At 37.0% G+C, this 22,373-nt stretch overlaps 1 protein-coding gene across 8 annotated transcripts in view; it reads right to left on the bottom strand.

Moving 5' to 3' along the window:
* The window catches only part of DYM (dymeclin), a 358,557-nt gene that overhangs the window by 242,821 nt on the left and 93,363 nt on the right, over positions 1 to 22,373 (bottom strand). For all 8 annotated transcript variants that reach the window (XM_023543799.2, XM_023543797.2, XM_023543796.2 and 5 more), the window contains exons 7-8: positions 21,032 to 21,157; positions 19,614 to 19,756 (exon numbers count right to left, since the gene is read on the bottom strand). In XM_023543799.2, coding sequence (XP_023399567.1) covers positions 19,614 to 19,756; positions 21,032 to 21,157 — 269 coding nt within the window. The remainder of the gene's footprint in view (positions 1 to 19,613; positions 19,757 to 21,031; positions 21,158 to 22,373) is intronic.

The raw sequence follows: 22,373 nt of genomic DNA, 5'->3' as shown, positions 1-22,373 counted from the left end.
GAGGGACATGGCAGGAAGAAGAGGCTACCTGCAATATCCAGCGTGGGTTACAGTCCCAGAACACTGTTGCTCTGTGACCTTCTAGTCTTGATCTGTCTGCCCTCTGACATGGAAACCAGAGTCCCATATGGCCAGTTGCCTGTGGGACTCCCTAAGCAAACTCCCACCACACACCAACTTTATCTGTCACTGATTGCCTGCTTCCCCACCTGTACTCCAGAGGGTTGCCTATTGTTTATCTAGTAACTCCAGGCCAGCTCCAGCCTAGCTAAACCAGCAAACTTTTCTGCTATGCAATGGCTGAACAAGGCCTGAACACCTTCGAAGTGTGTCCTTCCTTGATTACTCTGTCTCAACCCTAAGCTTGTTGTTGTGTGTCATTGACTCCATCCTGACTCATAGTGACCCTATATGACAGAGTAGGACTGCCCCATAGGGTTTCCTAAGCTGTAATCTTTATGGGAACAGATCTCCAGGTCTTCTATGGAGTCACCAGTGGGTTTGAACTACCAACCTTTCGGTTAGCTGCCGAGCACTTAACCATTGCACCGCCAGGGCTACTCTTATCATAGTTAATAATTCTTTATATTAAACTTCCCCTGTTTAGCTTATTGCTTTGTTTCTATCCCTTGACTGGAAACAGACTGTTATGCAGATGTCAAAGGATAATAAACACTACATAACATTTCATGGGACATACCTAAAATAATTAACCAAAAGTAGTTTGGAACAGTGGTACATTAAAGTAATAGTATCTATGCACAGTTCAAAAAATAAATCTGATGAAATAAAGAAACACTAAGTAGATCCAACAGATGCTTGACTCAATATATGGCTATCTATAATTTAACATCTTTTCCTCAAAATCCCACCCCTCTCCAATAACCAAAACCAAACCCACTGCCGTTGAGCCAATTCTGACTCATAGCGACCCTACAGAACAGAGTAGAACTGCCCCATAGAGTTTCCAAGGAACGCCCAGCAGGTCTGAACTGCTGACCTTTTGGTTAGCAGCCGTAGCACTTAACCACTACGCCACCAGGGTTTCCCCCTCTGCAATATATACACACAAATACAAATGATGCCTACAACTGGGTTGAGCAAACACTCATCCTGCCCCTTCACACCCCCCCCCACCCCCACCTAAACAAAACTGGGAACCACTGCATTATAGGTGAAAGCACACTGGGTGCAGGTCAGACAGATCTGGGTGCAGATCTAGGTTCCACCAGACTAACCATGTGAATGTGGTCTTTATACTTACTATCTCTGTCCCCTCCTCATTTTCTCTTCTATACAATGTAGATAATACCTCCTGGACTTTTGAGAAAAAGACTATATATATAATTATACACATACACATAATCATCTAACACAATGCACACTACAAAACAGTCACTCAATAAAGGATTCTAAAATGGTTATAATTAACATCCTCGTCTCTCATTTTACCTGTACATCTCCAGTATCAATTTGAAGTCTGCTCAAATGCCCTGCCTCTTACAGGTAAGCTAAGCATCACAATTTCTGAAGTCTTTTCTTTAATTACAAAAACCCAGTTTATACCTTTTAGACAATTTGCCCTCATTGCCATGTTCTCAGTTTTGGGGGGCTTGTTTTGCTTTGTTTGTTATGCCTTCAAAAGAGGTTTTTGTGGGAGGAAAAAATTCAGAGGTTTGTCTTTATTTTCAAAATTAATATTGTATTTATTGAATTTATCAAAGTTGCAACTTAAAATACTTCAAACTTTTATATTTACTATTTTACTATTTATAAACCACTTTTAAGAAGTCCTTCCTTTAATTGTTTTGTCCTCATTTATCAAACTTTGTTAACAAAATTTCTTTAAATATTTTAAACTGTATTTTATAACTTTATTGTATTTGAATTTTATAAATCAAATAATACATATGGTGACTCCTAAATTTTCTTAACTATTCCAATACTGTACATACACTTCGTAAAATCTGAACATAAAATCTTAAAAATGCAAATCGACTACTAAATCACACATTGTAAACTAGACTCTCCATGTTAGTCTGTTAATCAAAAATATTATATACGGATTTGTTTAACTTACTGGTGGTTAGGGTGGATATTGGCTGGTAAAGACCACAAGGGAGTCTTCTGGGGTATGGGAAATGGTCAGTATCAGTTTTAAAACCCAAGCGTGTATCAAAATCACCTGGAGAAATTGTTAATAACAGATTTTAAGGCTTCACACCCCCAGTTTCTATTTCAGTAGATCTGGGACAAGGCTCAAAAACTTGCATTTCTAACAAGTTTCCAGGTGATGCTGATGCTGATACTGCTGGTCCAGGGACCCAATTTGGAGAACCAGTGCTCTATATCCTGTTACAGTGGTAGTTACATGAGTATTTAACCCATCGTTGTTAAGTCGATTCTGACTCATAGCGACCCTACAGGACAGAGTAGAACTGCCCCATAGGGTTTCCAAGGCTATAAACTTCAGGGAAGCAGACTGTTACATCTTTCTCCTACAGCATGGCTGACCTTTTGTTCAGCAACCAAATGCTTTAACCACTGTGCCAAAGGGCTCCTTACATGAGTGCTTACGCGTATAAAATTTCATCATGCTGTATACTTTAATTTCTGTACTTTATCGCACACATTTTATACCTGAAACATTAGAAAACTTCAATGAAAGCTGTTTATAGTAAACCATATGCACTTGGAAAGAGAATTAGTGAACTAAAAGATAAATCTGAGGAAATTACCCAGACTGCATCTGAGGCAGAAATGGCAATTCTAAAAGAGAGATTAAAAGACATGAAGAACTGAATCAGAAGGTCCAACATACATCTGACAGGAATTTCAGAAGTAAAGAGAACAGTAGAGAGGTAACATACAAAAGTTACCAGAAAATAGAGATTTAGTTATCTCCCCCACAACAGTCGCAGAACTACCTAACACAGTGCCGTCAAGTCGCAGAACTAGCAGGCTTAAATCCAGGTTTCAGGCTTTTTGTAATATATTGGACCACCCAGAGAGGACAGAGGAAAAATCCAGTTGCCTCGGATGCTCCATTAGGCTCAAATCATATACACCCTGCCTCTCAAACTGGGATGCACACACTTCTGGGAACAGTCTGTGATGTGCGTGGAGGGATAAGCAAGGCCACAGACCAAACACAGTATTTTTTATTTATTTTGTTATTGAGAATATACACAGCAAAACACACATAAAAAATTCAACAGTTTCTGCACATACAATTTAGTGACACTGACTACATTCTTGAAGTGCAACCATTCTCACCCTCCTCTTCTAAGTTGTTCCTCCTCCATTAGCATAAAATCACTGCCCCCGCCCCTTCCTATCTAATCTTTCAAGTTGTTGTTGTCAATTTGATCTCACACAGATCTTAAAAGAGCATAATGCTCAACGAAGACTTGTTAAGCTAAACTATTGTTTGGTTTTAAGAAGGCTTCAGGGAATATTTTTAGTTTAACGCTTAAAGATTATCTCAGGGCAACAGTTTCCCTCAGGACTCCAGGAAGTCTGTAGTCCATGAGAATCTACAAACACTATTTTCTTCCTGGAGCATTAATCTTACACAAAGATTTCAAGGAGGTTAGTTAAGTAACTTAATTGGCATATAATTGCATCTTCTTAGCAATAAAACAAATATGGATAAGTTTACCTAAGTAAGACTTAAAGTTTATAAGATAAAGAATTTATAAAACCTTAGCTTGTGTGAAGCGGCTTCTGATAAACTCCTAGAACCTTAAGGTCATACACTCATTTACCTAAATTTTTTTTTTAAACTACTAAGGCTAGGTTTAAAAGCACTGTTAATGGCTCTGGAGCCCTGCTGGTGCAGTGGTTAAGGGCTCAGCTGCTAACCAAAAAGGTCCACAGTTCAAATCCACCAGCTGCTCCTTGGAAACCCTATGGGGCAGTTCTGCTGTGTCCTATAGGGTTGCTGTGAGTCGAATCAACTCAACAGCAAAGGGTTTGGTTTGGTTTTGATTAATGGCTCTAATTGCTTTCTTAACAATGTGTGAATTACTGTAATTCTCAGAATCAAGATCTGTTTAACAATACCAAAAGAAGATCCTTTGTGGAATTCACTACGTTTTTCTTGTTTCCTTTACTCTGAATTTAAATGTTTAATTTTGTGAAGAGTATGACAAAAGTATTAGGGAACTGAGGGCATAAACTGAGTACAGACAGAGAGAAGTACAAGGTTCTCTCTCATCCCACTCCCTTCTGGTTGCTATGAGGTTCTGATGATAACTTCTACAAACAGTTCATCCTAGAAAGCTAGTTATCATTACCACTGCCTTGTCTTCACCAGTAATAGACCCATGTAATAATGACTAAAGTTCAAAAGTAGGTGCAGCAAAACTATGTTGCTTCAGGATGTTCGAGAGCCAGGATCCTTTTCTCTTGTTGCTCCACTGTGTATGGTCTTCATTCCTAAGGTTATTCATAGCCCAGGATGGCTAAGCCAGCTCTAGCCATCACATTTTCTTCAAGAGAGAAATAAATAAGTACATTCACTCCTTTTAAAAACACTATTTGAAAGTTTGCCCATACTTCTGCTTACATTTCACCGGGCAATTTCAACCATACCTGGTTGTGAAGGGAACTGAGATGTGTGGTCTATTCCTGGCACCTATGAGGTCGGCTAAAAACGGGAAAGGGAGGCAGCTAGCAGTCATTGTTATACCAAGTTTGAGTAAATCCTTTGAAATGTCCCAAATATATGCCTCTTCTACTTGAGATCATGGAACAGCGAGTTTGTCTTCCATGCCCTGTCTTTGAAGTTCTTTCTTTAACTTAGCTCAAGGAAAAACAACTGTGCCCAGATAAACGAGCGAGCTTAATTAACAACATGAGAATTGGCAGAAGTATGGGTAGACTTACCAAGACATCTCCCTTTGAATACGAGAAACAGGATGCCTCAAAACATGTGTTATTAATCACAGAGCCAAAGGAGGAGGAAAATAACTCTGGCTGTTCTACTGCAAGAACTTGCCTGCTCTCCTGATGTGAGCAAGTCAGGAACTGAAACTAATAGAAGTAACAGCTTAAACTGTACCTTTCTTTAAGAGGACTCGAATTTTTCGAATGTATAGCAATATGCCACTTTATTTTCATAACACACCCTAATGACAAGACAAAATGATATCTATACATCTTAAATACCTTCTATTTTAATATTTAGTTTGCTAAAATCTAAACATACATGCACGTAAGGACAAAGACTGAAAAAGAATGAGAAAAAGTAGAAACAGACAATTTGGTACATTGGTAGAATTTACAACTAATCTTATATTTTTTAATTTCCCTAACTTACAATGCTCTTGGTGCAATAATGTTTTAAGGTTTTATACACACACTCACACATACACCTATATACCTCACACATATTCAGAATACAGTATGGAAACAGATGGCATCATGAAAACATCACTGGCTTTGGAGCTATTCATCATTTTAAAGTCCAATCCTATTACTTACTAGCTGTGTGAGTTTATGAAAATTATGTAACTTCTGTAAAATAAGGGATCACAGTACTAGCCACTTACTTTGTCTCTTTGCTCTCATTTTCAACCCCTCCCATCTATTATCTGTATTACAGGGGATTAGAACCCTGCAAGCTACAATTTCCAAACTTCCTTACTGCTGGCTTCAGGTTAGGGTCTGACAATGGCAGACACTAGCAGAAGACTAGAAGGGGAAAAGAACGAAGAAGCTATTTTCCTTTCTGCTTCAGATGGGATCCCTGGCAGATGCAACCATGGGTCCAATGGCTTTCTGCTCAGGTAGTAAGGTTCTCATGGTAGTGGAGCTGGCAGGGTCTCTTGCAATGCAAGGTACAAAGATATCCACCACCAAGTTATCTAGAATAGCAAAATATTGAAAACCTCCAAAATGACTAACAGTAGGCTGAAAGCTAAATACATTTGGGTGGATCCATATGCTATATCGGAGCCTGGTGGTGCAGTGGTTAAAGAGCTTAGCTGCTAACCAAAAGGTTGGCAGTTAAAACCCTCTATAATGTTCGAATCCACTATGATGAATTTACTATAATTGTTTAAGTACCATAGTGAGAGTGCCTTGGATAGGCATTTTGAGTGATTAAAAAGAAAATCTAATATATTAAATTTATAATGGCAGTTTCATATTTTTAATGGATTTAATTATCCAAGTTTATAAATAAGACTTATTACATGAGACTCAGTCTGTTTAATTTGAGTTAACTGAAAATTAAAGGCGCCTTTGAAAGTAATTGCTAAAATTGACTCAATTTAATATTTGTAACTTGAGTCTAAAAGCTAAAGAAAAACTAAATTTGGAAACATTACTTCAATAAAGTATAAAAAAATTAGTATAAAACACAAGTAGCTGTCAATATTACTTTCTGAGCACAAAAGATGCCCTTAGACATGAAAAAATAGCATGACATCAATTTTGTATTACATATGAAATGCACATGTGCACAGGAGATATATCAAAATATTAACTATGGTTATCTTTTTGTTGTTGCTGGGTGCCATCGAGTCAATTCCAAGTCATAGCGACCCTATGTACAACAGAACAAGACACTGCCTGATCCTTCCCATTCTCACAATCGTTGCTATGTCTGAGTCCATGTTGCAGCCGTTGTGTTCATCCATGCGGTTAAGGGTCTTCCTTTTTTTCAATGACCCTCTGCTTTACCAAGAATGATGCCCCTCTCCAGGGACTGGTCTATCCTGAATAACATGTCCAAAGTACATGAGATGAAGTCTTGCCATCCTTGCTTCTAAGAAGGATTCTTAGCTGTACTTCTTCCAAGACAGGTTTGTTCATTCTTCTGGCAGCCTGTGGTATATCCAATATTCTTCACCAACACCATAATTCAAAGGCATCAGTTCTTCTTTGGTCTTCCATATTTGTTGTCCAGCTTTGCATTCATTATGAGACAACTGAAAATATCATGGCTTGAGTAAAGCGCACCTTAGTCTTCAAGGTGACATCTGTGCTTTTCAACACGTGAAAGAGGTCTTTTGCAGCAGATTTGCCCAATGCAATGCGTCTTTTAATTTCTTGACTGCTGCTTCCATGGGTGTTGATTGTGAATCGAAGTAAAATGAAATCGTTGATGTCAATATTTTCTCTGTTTATTGTCATGTTGCTTATTGGTCCAGTTGTGAGGATTTTTCTTTTATGTTGAGGTGTAATTCATACTGAAGTCTTTAGTCTTTGGTCTTCACCAGTAAGTGCATCAGGTCCTCTTTACTTTCAGCAAGCAAAGTTGTGTCAGCTGCATATCACCGGTTGTTAATGAATCTTCCTCCAATTCTGATGCCACATTCTTCTTCGTATATTCCAGCTTCTCGGATTATTTGTTCAGCATACAGATCGAGTTAAGTATGGGGAAAGGATACAACCCTGATGTACGCTTTTAAACCAGGTAGTATTGTCTTATTCTGTTCAAACAACTGCCTCTTGGTCTATGTACAGGTTCCTCATGAGCACAATTAAGTGTTCTGAAATTCCCACTCTTCTCACTGTTATCCATAATTTGTAATGATCTACACAGTCTAATGCCTTTGCACAGTCAACAAAACACACGTAAACATCTTTCTGGTATTCTATGCTTTCAGCCAAGATCCATCTGATATGTGCAATGATATCCCTCACTCCACGTCCTCCCTCTTCTGAATCAGCTTGAATTTCTGGCAACTCTCTGTCGATGTACTGCTGCAACCATTTTTGAATTATCTTCAGCAAAATTTTACTTGTGTGTGATATTAATGACATTGTTTGATCATTTCCACACTCTGTTGGATCACCTTTCTTTGGAATGGGCACATATATGGGTCTCTTCCAAATTTCTTCCCATAGATGAGTGAGCATTTCCAGCATTACATCCATTTGCTGAATCATCTCAATTGGCATCCCATCAATTCCTGGAGCCTTGTTTTTCACCAATGCCTTCTGTACATCTTGGACCTTCCTTCAGTACCATCAGTATCTTTAGCCAACAGAATTATTTAATATTTTTTTAGTTTTTCTTTACAACTCTCTGTATTTTTCAATCTATTTGTGTTAAATGCTCCTACACATTAATACCTTGTTAATTCAATAAATTATAGGAAATGTTACCTTTATATAAGAAAAAAAATGCTGCCTGAGAGGGTTATAAATGATGAGCTTGACAAGCAAAAAAGAAGGCTAAACATCCTCGTTTAGCCTACTACTGTTTGACAGAAATATAATGAATGAGTCACATATAAAATTTTTATTTTTCAAAAACAGGTAAAAATAATTTTAATAGTATATTTAACTCAATATATCCAAACTACTACCATTTCAGCACATAATCAATATAATAAATATGCATGAATGAAATACATTACTTTTCATTGTATTAAGTTTTTGGTATCTGGTGTGTATTTTCAACTAGGAACACATCAATGCAAACTAGTTACATTTCAAGTATTGAATAGCTACAAGGGACGAGTGTCTACTGTGCTAGATAGCACAGTCCTGGGGGGAGGGAACTATAGAACCAAAGCTACAGAGGCACAGAAGCATAAGACAGCGCTGGAGAAGACTGAAGGACCACGTATATGGAGCTGAAGGTATCAGGCAGGCTGAATCCCAATTATGATGGTCATCATATACCACTAAAGGAGTTTAAATTTTATTTCATTACCAATGAGATTCACACGAAAAGACTACAAATAAGAAAACAGCACAATCAGGTTTTAGAAAGTTATTTTAAAAATTACCTCCAGCAGAAAAGTGTGAGGGAGACTGCAACAAGACAAGAGTTCAAATGTGAGATGATGAAGGCTAAGATTACAAGAGTAAGGGGTAGAAAAGAGATGACCTGGAGGTAAAATTCAGAAGAAATACCTGCTAATTTAGAATGTTTCTATTTTTATGGTGACTTATTTTCTTTTATTGTCACATACTGGCCATCTTTACCTCTAGGAAAGCTATAAATATCGATATAACTGTAAAAACTTCATTCTTGTTTGTATTTATCCAATGTGTGTAAAACTGAGAGCATATTCGGGTTGGGGGAAGAAAAGGGTGGCGTCAAGAACAGACTATGGAGTCCAAGCTTAGACAGCTGAAAAGATGTTGAGTTTTCTTAGCTAGGAAAAGGTGGAGTAGAATAATAGATTTAGGCACTTCGATAGCAACGGGTTTGGTTTTGAGTTTGAGGAGTCCGTGGATGCAAACATTTAAGTGCTAGACTACTAGCTGAAACACTAGCAGTTCAAACCCACCCAGAGGCACGTGATCTTTTCCAAATGGTCACAGTCTTGAAAATCCTATGGAGCAGTTCTACTGTGCACACATAGGGTCATTGCGAGTCAGAACTGACTGAACAGCAACCAACAACAGCAACAGAATAGAGTACTAAAAAACACATGTGCCAGGAGATTAGAAGAGAAGTGGTTGCCAGCAATAATGAGCTGTGGTTATGTATCCCCAAGTAGTCCTTGAAGCCACAGGTATAGATAAAATCACCAATAAAGATGACATCTGACCTCATTAACTCTATATACCTATTTACAGTACTTAAGCATTCCACTGCCTATAAATCCACATCCATCATGTCTACAGGAAACGGCTATTTTCTGAGTGCTATTCTGCATTGCCAGAAAACCAGATAGCAGCAATAAAAGCTTAACTGTATTACTGTCCAACTCATTTGATAAGAATACCTCATGGATCCTGCTATGTACCTTTTACTTTATCACATGAAGAGTTACACAATGTTCCACTTTAAGTGGGTGATGCAACTAGTGACAGTCTGATCCTTCCATTGTAAAGTTTCCCACCAATTTTCTCCTAATGATTTTAGCATCGCTTGGTAAGTGCCGCCCAAATTAATTTCATTAAAAAAAAAAAAAGGGGGTTGTAAAATGGTGATAAAACCATGATACCATGAGGAAACTGGAATCTTCTGTAAAGAACCTCCTCTCAGGAACTAGGGCTTTTTGGTTAAAAAAAAATTGGTTACCTGATATAAAATCTGTACATTACAGGCAAGATAAATGGTTAATTCTTTTCTTTCACTGCCAATTTTCAAAGTAAGGAGTTGGTACCCTAAGCTAACTCCAAGAGTGACCAATTTGGGGGTTGTATTTTTTTTTTCTTTTAGTTAATTGGTGTTGTTTGGTTCAATATTGTTAGTCTAAAACTGTTGTCTGTGTAATGTGGGATATATAATTATGGGATATTCTAATTCAATTATTCCCTAAGTCCTCGAGAACCAGAGCTTTGGGTATAGAAGAAAGGAAATGCAGTATAATATGAAAGAAGAAGACTTTTATTTCTAGGATTATAACAATTATAAAGAAATCCAAAGAGGCTGAAACATTCCCACTACGAGAGCATTACAAATTAAAATGCTGAAAAGTCAGCGTTCCATAACAAGGTAAAACTGAATATAAGTGATTATTATTTTCAAAACAAATTTAACTTCTGCTTTTAGAAGTTGCATTGAACACATGCATTTATTCACTTACCCTCCCAAGAGTCCTTTAAAACAAAATATAAAGGAGTAATTAAAAGTATAAAACCACAACCATAAAGAGAATGGGAATGGAGCCATAAGTGGATTACAGATTTTAACAAAGTTCTAGTAGAAAGTTAATAATATAGAAGAGGACAGAGACTTAAATTCTCATAAACCCGAAGCCAAACCTGTCGCCACTGAGTCGATTCTGACTAATAGCGACCCCACAGGACAGAGTAGAACTGCCCCATATGGTTTTCAAGGAGTCGCTGGTGGATGAGAGCTGCCGACCTCTTGGTTAACTGCTGTAGCTCACCACAGTTCTCAACCACTGTGCCACCAGGGCTCCTAAATTCTCATAGAAGGGACCATAATAAAAGCAAAGTCTATCTACCCAGCAAAATCCTTGGCAAGGGTCCAGAATTACAGTAGGCATACCAAAGGGAACAGGAGTGAGATGTAGGGCTGAAAACAGAGATTTATCAAAAATCTTTTGGCAAAACAGTTAACCCTGATATAATGTTACTTTACTAGTCTTTAGCCATCCAGATTTTCATGACTGGTCAAATCACTTTCAGAGGCTAAATGGCATTCACTTTTTTGACAACTATTTAGTACTTCCCACAACCCAGGCTCTCTGCTAATGTGCTGGGGGTATAGGTATAAACAACACGAAATTCCTGCTCATAAGACTTCCTTCACATCCTAGCAGAAGCCTAGACAGTTTAAGAATGTAGGGCAACCCAGAAAAATAAATGGTTCTACACAGATACCATCCTCTTTACACTCTCATTATCCATTCCATGTGACCCTACTCCAAAACTACACCTACCACCCCAGACCCTGGCTCCAAGTTCACATACTCATGACCATGATGTTTCTCCTGGAGCCACCACTGCTTCTAGCATCATGACCACCCAGAGATGGAAGCAGTTCTTCAGGTCAGGGCCACACACAGCAGCAAACTAAGGCCAGGAAAGGAAGTGGCTAGTAAGCCAAGAGCAATGAAGAGGGTAAGAACAATAAGGAGGAGGGAGAGAGATGGGACAGGAAAAGGAAACTGAAAGCAAAATAAGACAGGTCTAGAAATGATCTTTAAAAATAAATAGATAAGCCCATAAATTTTTATTTACTCACACAGTATCATCTCTTAAGCAATATGATTACATAAACAGGTAAAATTATTTACTTAGAAATGTCCCTGGAAAGCTTTATACTTTGGAATTATTAGTATTGAAAAGACCTGCTTTCTTAAAGTTAGTATCTGTTGGTCCATCTATACTCTCTAAATAAACAAACTGGGGATAGGGGTTGGTTTACATCAAAAAGGTATTGGAAAAATAATTTAAAAAAGGTATTGGAAAGCATTTTGGAAAGACAAGTTTAAAACATATCAATATTCAGCCTTAATTCACAGCACCAGGAGCTACAAATAATATAGTACATGATAGCTCAACTTGACTTGCTTTAGCACCAGTCAAATGGCCTTACAAACAGTACTGATAGCTAGCAATGCTTCCAATTTGATGAAGTAATAGTGAAGGGTGCTATGGACGTCGCCATTAAATGTGAATTTATCACCCTTTTTAATAATCTAGAAAAGAAGGGTGAATTATCATAACACTATTGATAATTTTGCCAGCAGAAAGGCTGAAGAATAAATATGTTAGCCTAACACTATTAGGAACATGAAGCACAGAAGACAAAAATATTTAAGGTGTTTGGAATAAAGAAATGAACACAGATGAGAGGAAAAAAATATATATATATATGAGGCAGATAAATGGTAACTAATGAATCTTCAGGATCTACCATGTGCTAGACACTTAGTCACTACTTTTTCAAATGTCATTTAATTGTAATTAAAGCCCACGGATTCTAATTTCAAATTTTTACAATGAGGAAATTAGGGTTCGGCAATGGTAAGTAACTTGTTCAAGGTGACACAATAAGTGAAAGGCAGAGCCCGGTTTCCAGCTCAGACCTGTCCAATGCCAAAAGCCATATTCTCTTCTAATCCACTGTCCTGCTGGTGAGGAAAGGAGGTGACAGGAGATGAAAATGGCCAACTTCTTTCTCTGTCATTTTCCTAGCCTCTGTCAAGTATGGGATGCCTATGGCCTTGCAGGAATTAGTCTGGAGGCTGCTAGGCATCATAGGGAGTGGAACCTCTCTCTCCACTACTCATCAGATTGAATGTGATGGGCCTTCGAGGACCATGGTCTGGCTCACAAAGACTATGAACAAGTGCAAGAGCAGAAAAATGAAAAGACATTTACTGAGCGCTTATCATAATCCTACAAAGAATTATCATGATATTTTTACAGATGGGAAAAGGCTAGGAGAGGTTACAATGCTTTCATAAGGTTATAGAGCTAATTGGCTTACAGTGGGGATTCAAACCCAGGCCTGGTCAGACCCCATGTTCTTCAGAAGCTAGCTCATCTAGCACATCTAGAAGAATTAAGGAGGTTCAAAAATAGAGCTTTTTAAAGGACAGATTGAATTTTACAATAGTAATTCATCCTTGTGGTGATTCTATTTTTTTCCCAACATTTTATTATGAAAATTGTTAAGCATATAAAAAAGTTAAAGGAATTATGTAGTGAATACCCATATACTCACCATTTAGATTTTACATTAACATTTTGTTCCTGTGATAACATACCTATCCATCTATGCAGCCCCTCTGCTCACCCATCAATGTATCTTATTTTATTAATGTATCTCAAAGTTACAGAAACATAATGATTCTATTTTAACAGAAAAGTCTTCAAATAATTCATAATGCTACACTTTAAAAATTAAAAATTATTCATTCATATAAAAAGGCAATCTCAAAACTATACCAGCTATAAATATATCAGGGTTTTTTTTATCATTCACAAGTTGTCACCTTGAATAAATTTAAGTTTTTAATTTACTCTGAACATTCATGCTGAAATTAAAGTAAATTGAAACAGCTGCTTAATAAAAGTTATACTCACTTGACTGGGACAGAATTTAACAGTTTTAAAGTAAATCAGTTTTAACTGCTTCGTTTTTCAAAAATCAGATTTACATTCTCAAAAAATTAGAATTCTATAATTTAAATAATTTTAAACATTTGTATTTTAAAATACTTTTAAAGTCCACAATAAAATGGTTTACATTACAAAAGTCTCAAAAATAGATTAACTCGTTGGTACCAGATAAACAACACTTTTAACAAGCCTGAGAAACTGACTTTTAGGATTTCATCTGAAATTGATTATTTTATTCTATATCTTTCCTGGTGAATATGAATAAATTCATTCCTCAACTATTTATGACATAAAAGAGGCCAACAATCTTCCTTTCAAATCTGGTAAGCAGGAAATGAGAGTAGAGGGCCAGCATATTGACTCTCAAAGGCATTTCTGGAAACCAATTTAAGTTACAAGGACAAAAGGTAACAAGCCAATACTGTGTTTTGACACTACATTACTTCCAATGAGTATTATTTAATAAACGCCTTTTTAAAAAGTCTAAATCTGAAACGATACTTTTGTTAGAGAGTAAATGAAATTAAAATAACTTACATTACTACTTTACAACTAAATACGGTCATCGTGCGCTCTAGATATCATTCTAAATCCTCAAGGTATCCCTGCAAGAAACAACTACTAGGAAATAATAAACCGAAAATAACTACTTAATGTCACGAAATGAGTTCAATCCAGAAAAAGGAAAAGCAAAAAAATATAATTCTTTCACCTGGTATATAAAATCTACCAAATCATTCCAAATAGAAATGAACTACATTACTGTTTATAAAGCATCTCCTGTTTTACAAGTTCAAAGTGCTTTAATTAGATATGTTATTTTCACAACTATGCCTGAGTCCCCCATACTTTTCTCTTAGTGTAGTTTTTTCTTTCTCCCTATGAGTAACTCCAGAAAATGCCAAAAACAAAGAGAAAAACAACTGTCAGGTAAAATAAATTACAATGACTGCATACCATATCTATCACAATGAATTCAATAATTTTCTCAATAACAGCAACTGGGAGAAATATGAGTTTTAATCTGTAAATTCTACTTTCTTAAATTCTCTCTACAGCATTTGCCTAAACAAAGAATCACAACTTTGGCCTTATAATTTGGCTGCAACATCCATCACTGCTAGCAGCAGGAAAAAAGAAAAACATTTTTGATGGCTCATTCAAATGGAAAAACCATATATCAGAAGTTATTGTGTAAGATCTCAGTACTTATGATGGAAAGTGCAGCTTAGCAGAACACATGTAATTAGGCTTGACTCTTTAAAATATCGAATACTCAGTTATAATCACATGACAGCTTTGTATTACAACTAAAAACACACAAGAAACTTCAAATTCAACCCTTCCTCATTGCACCCATTTTTTAGGCATATGGGGCAATTAAAATGCTTGAAAATATATTAAAAGTTCAAGGTCAAAGAATTAAGACTAGAATCAAAATCAAAATAACTTATTTCTCCCCATCCCATCAAATTTTCAACATTCTCTTATGATGATCTGAAATCTCATATAAATGTACATATCAAATGCCACATATTTTCATAATTTACATTAAAAATCTGAGTAAACTTGTAAATTATAAGGTCATTGATTTTTTTCTATTCTTCAGTATTTTTAAAGCAAAAGTTATCTTCAAACACTACTCTGTAACCATTTATTGAGTACCTTATGGACTCAAAAATACCAATGATTACAAAGATGGTGCAGGATGGGCAATGTTTTGTTCTGTTGTATATGGGGTCGTCAGGAGTCCGAGCAGACTCAAGGCAACTAACAACAACTAGGTGCCAGGCTCTTTACTGTACGTTTAGTCATTTTATCACCTCGGCAGCCTTACAAAGGAAGGTATTATCCTTGTTTTATCATGAAGTTAATAGTCCAAAAACACACAATAAATGGCAGATCTGGCACTCAATTCTAGGTCTCTCAAAAATCAATACCCATAGTCCTATATTTCTACCACTTCCATTAGTATGAAATTGTCATAACCTGTAGTCAAACTCTCCAAAGGAAAATATATCTGGTAAACCCCAAAATCAGAAAAGAAAAATAACCTGTTTTGATCACAGAATTGTTTTTTGAAATGCCTTTTTTTTTTTTTTTAAGGAATCAGTGAGAATGGAACGGGCTGTGACTCATCTACTTTGGCTACAACCCTCACCACCAGAGTTGCAGGTTAAAACCTAAAATGACTAGAGCTGAAAAGTGCCTTAGTTATCAACACACAAAAGAGATCAGCAGCTTCCTGTCTTGGTTATTTAATGCTGCTGTAACAGAAATACCACAAGTGGATGGCTTTAACAAAGACAAATTTATTCTCTCACAGTCTAGGAGGCTAGAAGTCTGAATTCAGGGTCCCAGCTCCAGGTGAAGCCTTTCTCTCTCCGAAGACTCTGGGAGAAGGTCCTTGCTATCAATTTTCCTTAGTTGAGGAGCTTCTCCACACAGGAACCCCAAGTCCAAAGGATGCGCTCTGCTCCGAGTGGCTTTCTTGGAGTATGAGGTCCCCCTGTCTCTCTGCTCACTTTTCCCTTTTATATCTCAAAGAGAGAGTCAACAGCAGTGGTGGGTTTAATCTTGTAGATTGAGTCCTGCCTCATTAACATAACTGCCACTAATGCCATCTCATTAACATCATAGAGATGGGATTTACAACACATAAGAAAACCACAAGACATGACAAAATGGTGGACAATCACAAAATACTGGAATCATGGCCTAACCAAGTTGACACATATTTTGGGGGGACACAATTCAATCCATGACACCTCTCAACTGAGAATTGCAGCCCAAAAAGTTCCAGCATAACCTACTTAATACCTTGTCACCACAGAACCTGCCCCATCACATAACAAATCATAGAGGTAAGGACCTTTGGTCATTTGCTTTATAGAGCATCTTTACCAGGGTAGGGTGATATGCTTGTAGATCAAAGCAAAAATTAACTATCAATTCCCTTACTGACTACAACTAACCAAAAAGAAACAAACCTGTTGCCGTCGAGATGGTTCTAACTCATAGTGACCCTAAAGGACAGAACAGAACAGCCCCATAGGGTTTCCAAGAAGCACCTAGTGGATTCAAACTGCTGACCTTTTGGTTAGCAGCTGTAACCCTTAACCAGTATGCCACCAGGGTTTCCACTACAACTAAGACTACCAATATTATTGATATCTTTGACTAAAAAAAAAAAAAAATTTTTTTTTTTTTGACTAGACGAACATTTGAAATATTTATTATCATTCCATCTGGGTAAGCATCAAGTCCTTTGCTGCTGTTGTTAAAATCTTTGATTGGCTAATTTCATAAACAAATTATCAAAAAGCAAATATGATCATCTTTCAGATAAATCAGTAAATGAAACAGTATCATAACAATTGTTACCAAAGCAAGTTCATTTAAGAAGCAAGGAGAAATCTCTTGTGGGCAATATCTATTTAACAATGAAATTTTCCTTTCTGTCATTGGCCAAATTTTGCACCCCATAAAATGAAAAGCCAGTTTGAGAAAGAACAAAATCATGGCTGGTATATTCAATTAAGTCAGTTTTTCAAAACGTTTTTTACATAAATGGTTTTTAACTGTCATATAAATTTGTCGAACGTTTTCTGATCACTGTTCATCTAATGAAATTTATTTTCTTTTAAAGTACTTTTATTTTAACTAAGAAGCAGCAGAGTTTCAGTGCAAGTAACAAAGGTTATTTACATGAGAATAAATGTATAATTTTAGAATTTTATATACAATATAACATTTATTCCTCATAATAACCCTATACAAAAGGACTTTATTAGTTTCATAAATTATGATAATGAGATTCAAAGAGTTAAGAAAATCACACTGAGCTGGGACTCCATTCCAAATATACTGATTCTAAATAATGCCTCTGAAAATTTACCCTTATCCACAAGGACTTTCAAGAACGGAAGAGGAGAAAAGGTGGTTGAGATATGCTGTGGTATAATGCGAAAAGTGGAGACATCAGGAAAAAAGACTTGGGTTTGAATTCCCAAGAAATTTTTCAACCAGTGTCTTCTGCCACCAGGGGGACTACCAGCTCCAGTTTCATGAATATCCTTGTGGGTAAGTCCTAAAAGTCCAGGAATCCCCATTAACTGCTACCAAGCTACTTCCCCCACATCAAATCCTCACCAGGTTTCCAGGAAATGAAATATTCTACATAGAATAGTCACAAAACTCTAGTTATATACGTAAAATTCACGTTTTGGGGGACTTAGCATGTCAATGATCTGTTGCCATTGTTGTCGAGTTGATTCCAACCCACAGAGACCCTAAAAGACAGGGCAGAACTGCCCCACAGGGTTTCCTAAACTGTAATCTTTACAGAAGGAGACCGCCACATCTTTCTCCCACAAAGTGGCCGGTAGGTTCTAACCTCAACCTTTCCATTACTTGCCAAGTGCTTAGCCACTGGACCACCAAAGCTCCTTACGCCAATGACACCACATACCGCACTGGGCTTCCTTTTAATACGACACATAACTGAAAGAAAACCCAAAAACTATGCCCAAAACTATGTTTACTTAAAAACAAAAAGCTGCCAAGTACTGCCCTTGGTTTGGGGAAAGGAGTTAATGAGCTCCTACTATCTCCCCATGGAATCTCCAACCATATTTTGAAAATATTCTCTTTTAAATACTTACACCAGTTTATTGACAGAAAAAAAGAAACCACTAACAGATTTATTAAGCCTTTCCACAGGACACAAAAAAGCCACTCCTGTTTTCCTCATCTGAAAACAACGTGAGGGCACTGGACAGAAGTAACCTAAAGAACCTATGCAGGTCTAGCAGCCTAGGTAGGCTGCTCAGCACCAAAACGAAAGCATGAATGATCACAAATGTAATTCAATTCAAATCAAACAGAAATCAAAAGAAGGCAAATCTAGAAAGCTTGGTCTTCAAATCAGTTCCTAAAGTCAGCAGAGCAAGTCTACCATTGTTAAAGCCCCCCGCCCCCGCCAAAAAAAACCACTGCCGTCCAGTAGATTCCAACTCATTGCGACCCTACAGGACAGAGCACAACTGCCCCTTAGGGTTTCCAAGGAGTGGCTGGTAGATTCAAACTGCTGACCTTTTGGTTAGCAACCAAACGCTTAAACACTGTGCCACCAGGGCCCCACCATTGTTAGAGAGGTCTTTTAATTCAAAGAAGTTCCCAAGACTCATTATCTATAAAGTTATCACACAGTATTGCCTTTTCATATCCTCCTTAAGTGTGGTGAGCACGCCACGGACAAAATTCAACTGTGGTTATCAATCAGCTCCATTTAAAATTCCTTCAAACAGCTGAACTCTACATGACACAGTTAAGGAGAAATGATCCTGCTGGTGTATGTAGTAAGAGGACCTTTCAGACTTACAACCGCGTAAGTGGTGGCGTTAGTTTTGGTCTCTCCTTCAGTAAGTATAAGTTCACCTCACATGACCCAGGTCCTCCAGATTAACAAAGGGGAAAGCCAGGAACACTCCTGTACTTTCAGTGTCTTTAGGTCTGAAGACTGTGAAGCAGAAATCAGGCCTTATCGTGGGGTGGAAAGGGCTTTCTTCAGGTACAGAATTTGCTCCCAACTTGACAAAACCCAAGTTTGTGCCACTTCAGAGTTTATTACAAAACCCTTCAAAATGTCCTAATTTGTCACTAAACAAATGAAACACTGAGCATAATAGGAAAACTAAGGCTAATTAGTCATGTAAAAACCTAGCCAATAATAAAAAAAAAAAAGCCCCTAAAATAGAAAAATGGCCTCTTATACCACAAGCAGTAAAAAGTTTCCGAAGGCTTAATTTTATTTTCACTGTAGAGCCAGAACTCATATAATATGCATGTTTATTTGTAAACATTTTTCTTGGGAAACGGTCCTATAATCTATTCATCATTTGCATATATTTAACAAGTCACTACACAAGATGGAAAAATTAATACTTAAATTACTTTCAGTATTTCAAATTTAGCCAGCTGCATAAAAAAAATCAAATTGTTAATGGTAGCAACCAAGTGAAAAGAATTTCTTAGGCCTAATTAGACAAAATCTATATACTCCCAACAAACTGAAAAAATGAGAAAAGACTTACTTGCTACTCCTGACGCAAGTCCATAGAGCAGTCCTCCCCCATCGGATTGCTGAGGGAAAACATGGGCTCCTGGAGGCGGTGGTTTTTCTTGTCTGATAAAGTTATACAATAAGGTTTTCACAAGTTTGCTGGTGTATGATACACTACACACAAAAAAAGAAAAGAAAAACTCCCGTTTATGGCAGTCACCTGATTCTGCATAATGACACAGAAATAATTTTGCTATTAATATAAACAGGTTAATACAATTCAGATAAATACTAGCACTATCATACAATAGTGAAGACCATGGGCTTTGTGATCAGACCTGAGGTTTAATTCTTGCTTTGCCTCTTACTACATCATAAAACACTGGTCTAATCACTTAAACTCTTTGAGCTTCAGTTATCTCATTTGTAATCTATATAAAAGTGTGATGAATTCATGCATAATACACTACCGGACAGTTGAAAAATGACTGCATTGTAAAACCAATAGGGAAAATCAAGAAGTAACAATAATAATAAATTGTACTTTTTAAAATGAAATTTAAGCATGCATACAAAAATATATACATATGCACATAGATTTTTTAATGTTAATACTCTGGCTCCAAATCTCAAGCCCTTTTTCTCTTATCAGTGGTTTTCAAATATGGTTCCCAAGAGCCTTAAGGGGTTCTCTGAATGTGCCACAGGTATAATCAAGGTAGAAAGAAGTTACCACAGAGGCAACCAAGGCAGCAAGAAGGATGTGGAGAAAACAAAGTTCTCAACTCTCTGCATACTTTAATCAAAGCTGCTTTATTTGTATTTTAGTTTTACAATGTAAAGTTCTACGAAGATTAAGTCAATAGAAGGGGTGTGCACATGCATGGGTTTATTTAGTACCTATCCATTTCCATCCCCACCAGCTAGGGGCATTCAGCATTATAGCCCCAGACCCTAACAAAATGCCTGGCACTTGGTAAGCACACAATAAATATTTGTTGAATAAATGAAGGCAGGAAAAACTAGAGGCTGTTAGGCAGTTTGAGTAGTCCAAGCACCTGGTGATAGGGCACAGATGACAGTAGCTTCAATGGGACTGGTGAGAAGGGAAGACACAAAAATAATTCTAAATGAACAAATATGACTTGGTAACTGCTTACACACAGAGAATGAACGAAAAGGAAGAAGATGAAAAATGACTTCAAAGTTCCAATTCTACAAAACAACTACTAGAGAAGGTAATAAGCTGAGGGGCTAGAGCACAGGGAGAGACGGAGAGTTTGAACAGTAAAGCAGAATCTCTTTCCACGTATGTTGGGTTTGAAGTAATGACAGAACTATCAGCGGAAACCTCTAGCTGGAGATATGGGATAACACTCAGGTAAAAGGACAAGACAGGAATACAGATTTACAAATAAAAAACTAGGTAAATTTAAAAAAGAAACATACCATCGACCTTGCATCAAATACTTGTGACTGATGCTCTGTCGTAAAACTTCTTTGTGGAAGAGTTGGCAGGAAAGAAAGACAACCATTGTTGATATAGCTTCTACGGATATTTCATAAGTAATATCTCTGGAAAAAATGAGGGAAAAATCAGGATAATGATCACTTCGCAAGATTAAGATACTGCTCTTTTTTAAATAAACTATACACTTAAAGGAAACCCTAGTGGCGTACTGGTTAAGTGCTACGGCTGGTAACCAAAAGGTCGGCAGTTCAAATCCACCAGGTACTCCTTGGAAACTCTATGGGGCAGTTCTACTCTGTCCTATAAGGTCGCTATGACTCGATGGCAACAGGTTTTGGTTTATGCACTTAAAAACGCAAATCTAAATATTCAATACTTTTCTAGATTATAAAAAAAAAACACTAATATGTTTAACAGAAAAATTAAGTCAAGAGAAAGTATTAGACCTTTTCCCAGCCATTAGCTCTTGAATTTGGATCCAGTATCCCATTATTTCCTTATTTTCCAGTTCCCATCTCCTTACTGAATGACAAGTCTATTCTTGCATAATGACACAGTTACCAGCAGTGTTCTGCTTTGGAGATACGCTCTAAAGCGCTTATGTTGATACCTGTTTAGTTACAGTCCAGAGACAAAAACTCAGATTGTAAATCTGAAGTCACAGTGCAGGGAAGAAAACAATGCCTTGTGGAGCTGATACACTTTACAATCAGGACAATGGTATACCCCAGATCTTCTGTCTCCAGTGTCCACTTTCTCAAAACTAACTCCATATGTTCAGCAAAATAAGAACAGTAAACAGATCATTACTATTTTATTAAACATGTTTCTATTATCAAAGACTACCTTTATCCTCCCAAGATCATTAGCTCCTTTTAGAAACAAATCATAGGTCAAATAAAAAGGAAATAAAGCTTTGACTGAGCAGGGGGCTCAGGAATAAATACATCAAGAAATCTTTAGTTACTGCAAAAGCTTGAACAGGATTATCGTGGGAATCTGTAAAATGTTAAGACCAGGGAAATGGAAATCTCACCAACATAGCAAAAAGGGTATTCACGGAAAGCCCAAAGAAAAATACTTAACATTTAGGTAAAGGCTCATTAAGCAAATTAAAAATTACTTGATTCTAGAATTGGGCAAGCTTAAATTCCACCAGATATTTTAAGGACTTATTGCTGCTAGAAATATATTTTAAAAACAAATACACAAAACACCAGAGGCCCATGCAACTGACCTTATTAATTAATGAATAAATCTCAATTCTATTCAGAAATCTGACTTTTGAAGTACTCAGAACAATTTTTTCCCTAAAATTTC

This window comes from Loxodonta africana, chromosome 11, assembly GCF_030014295.1.
Source record: "Loxodonta africana isolate mLoxAfr1 chromosome 11, mLoxAfr1.hap2, whole genome shotgun sequence".
Taxonomy (NCBI): Eukaryota; Metazoa; Chordata; class Mammalia; order Proboscidea; family Elephantidae; genus Loxodonta; species Loxodonta africana.
Note: the sequence above shows the minus strand (reverse complement) of the source record. Positions and strands in the feature narration are given on the sequence as shown.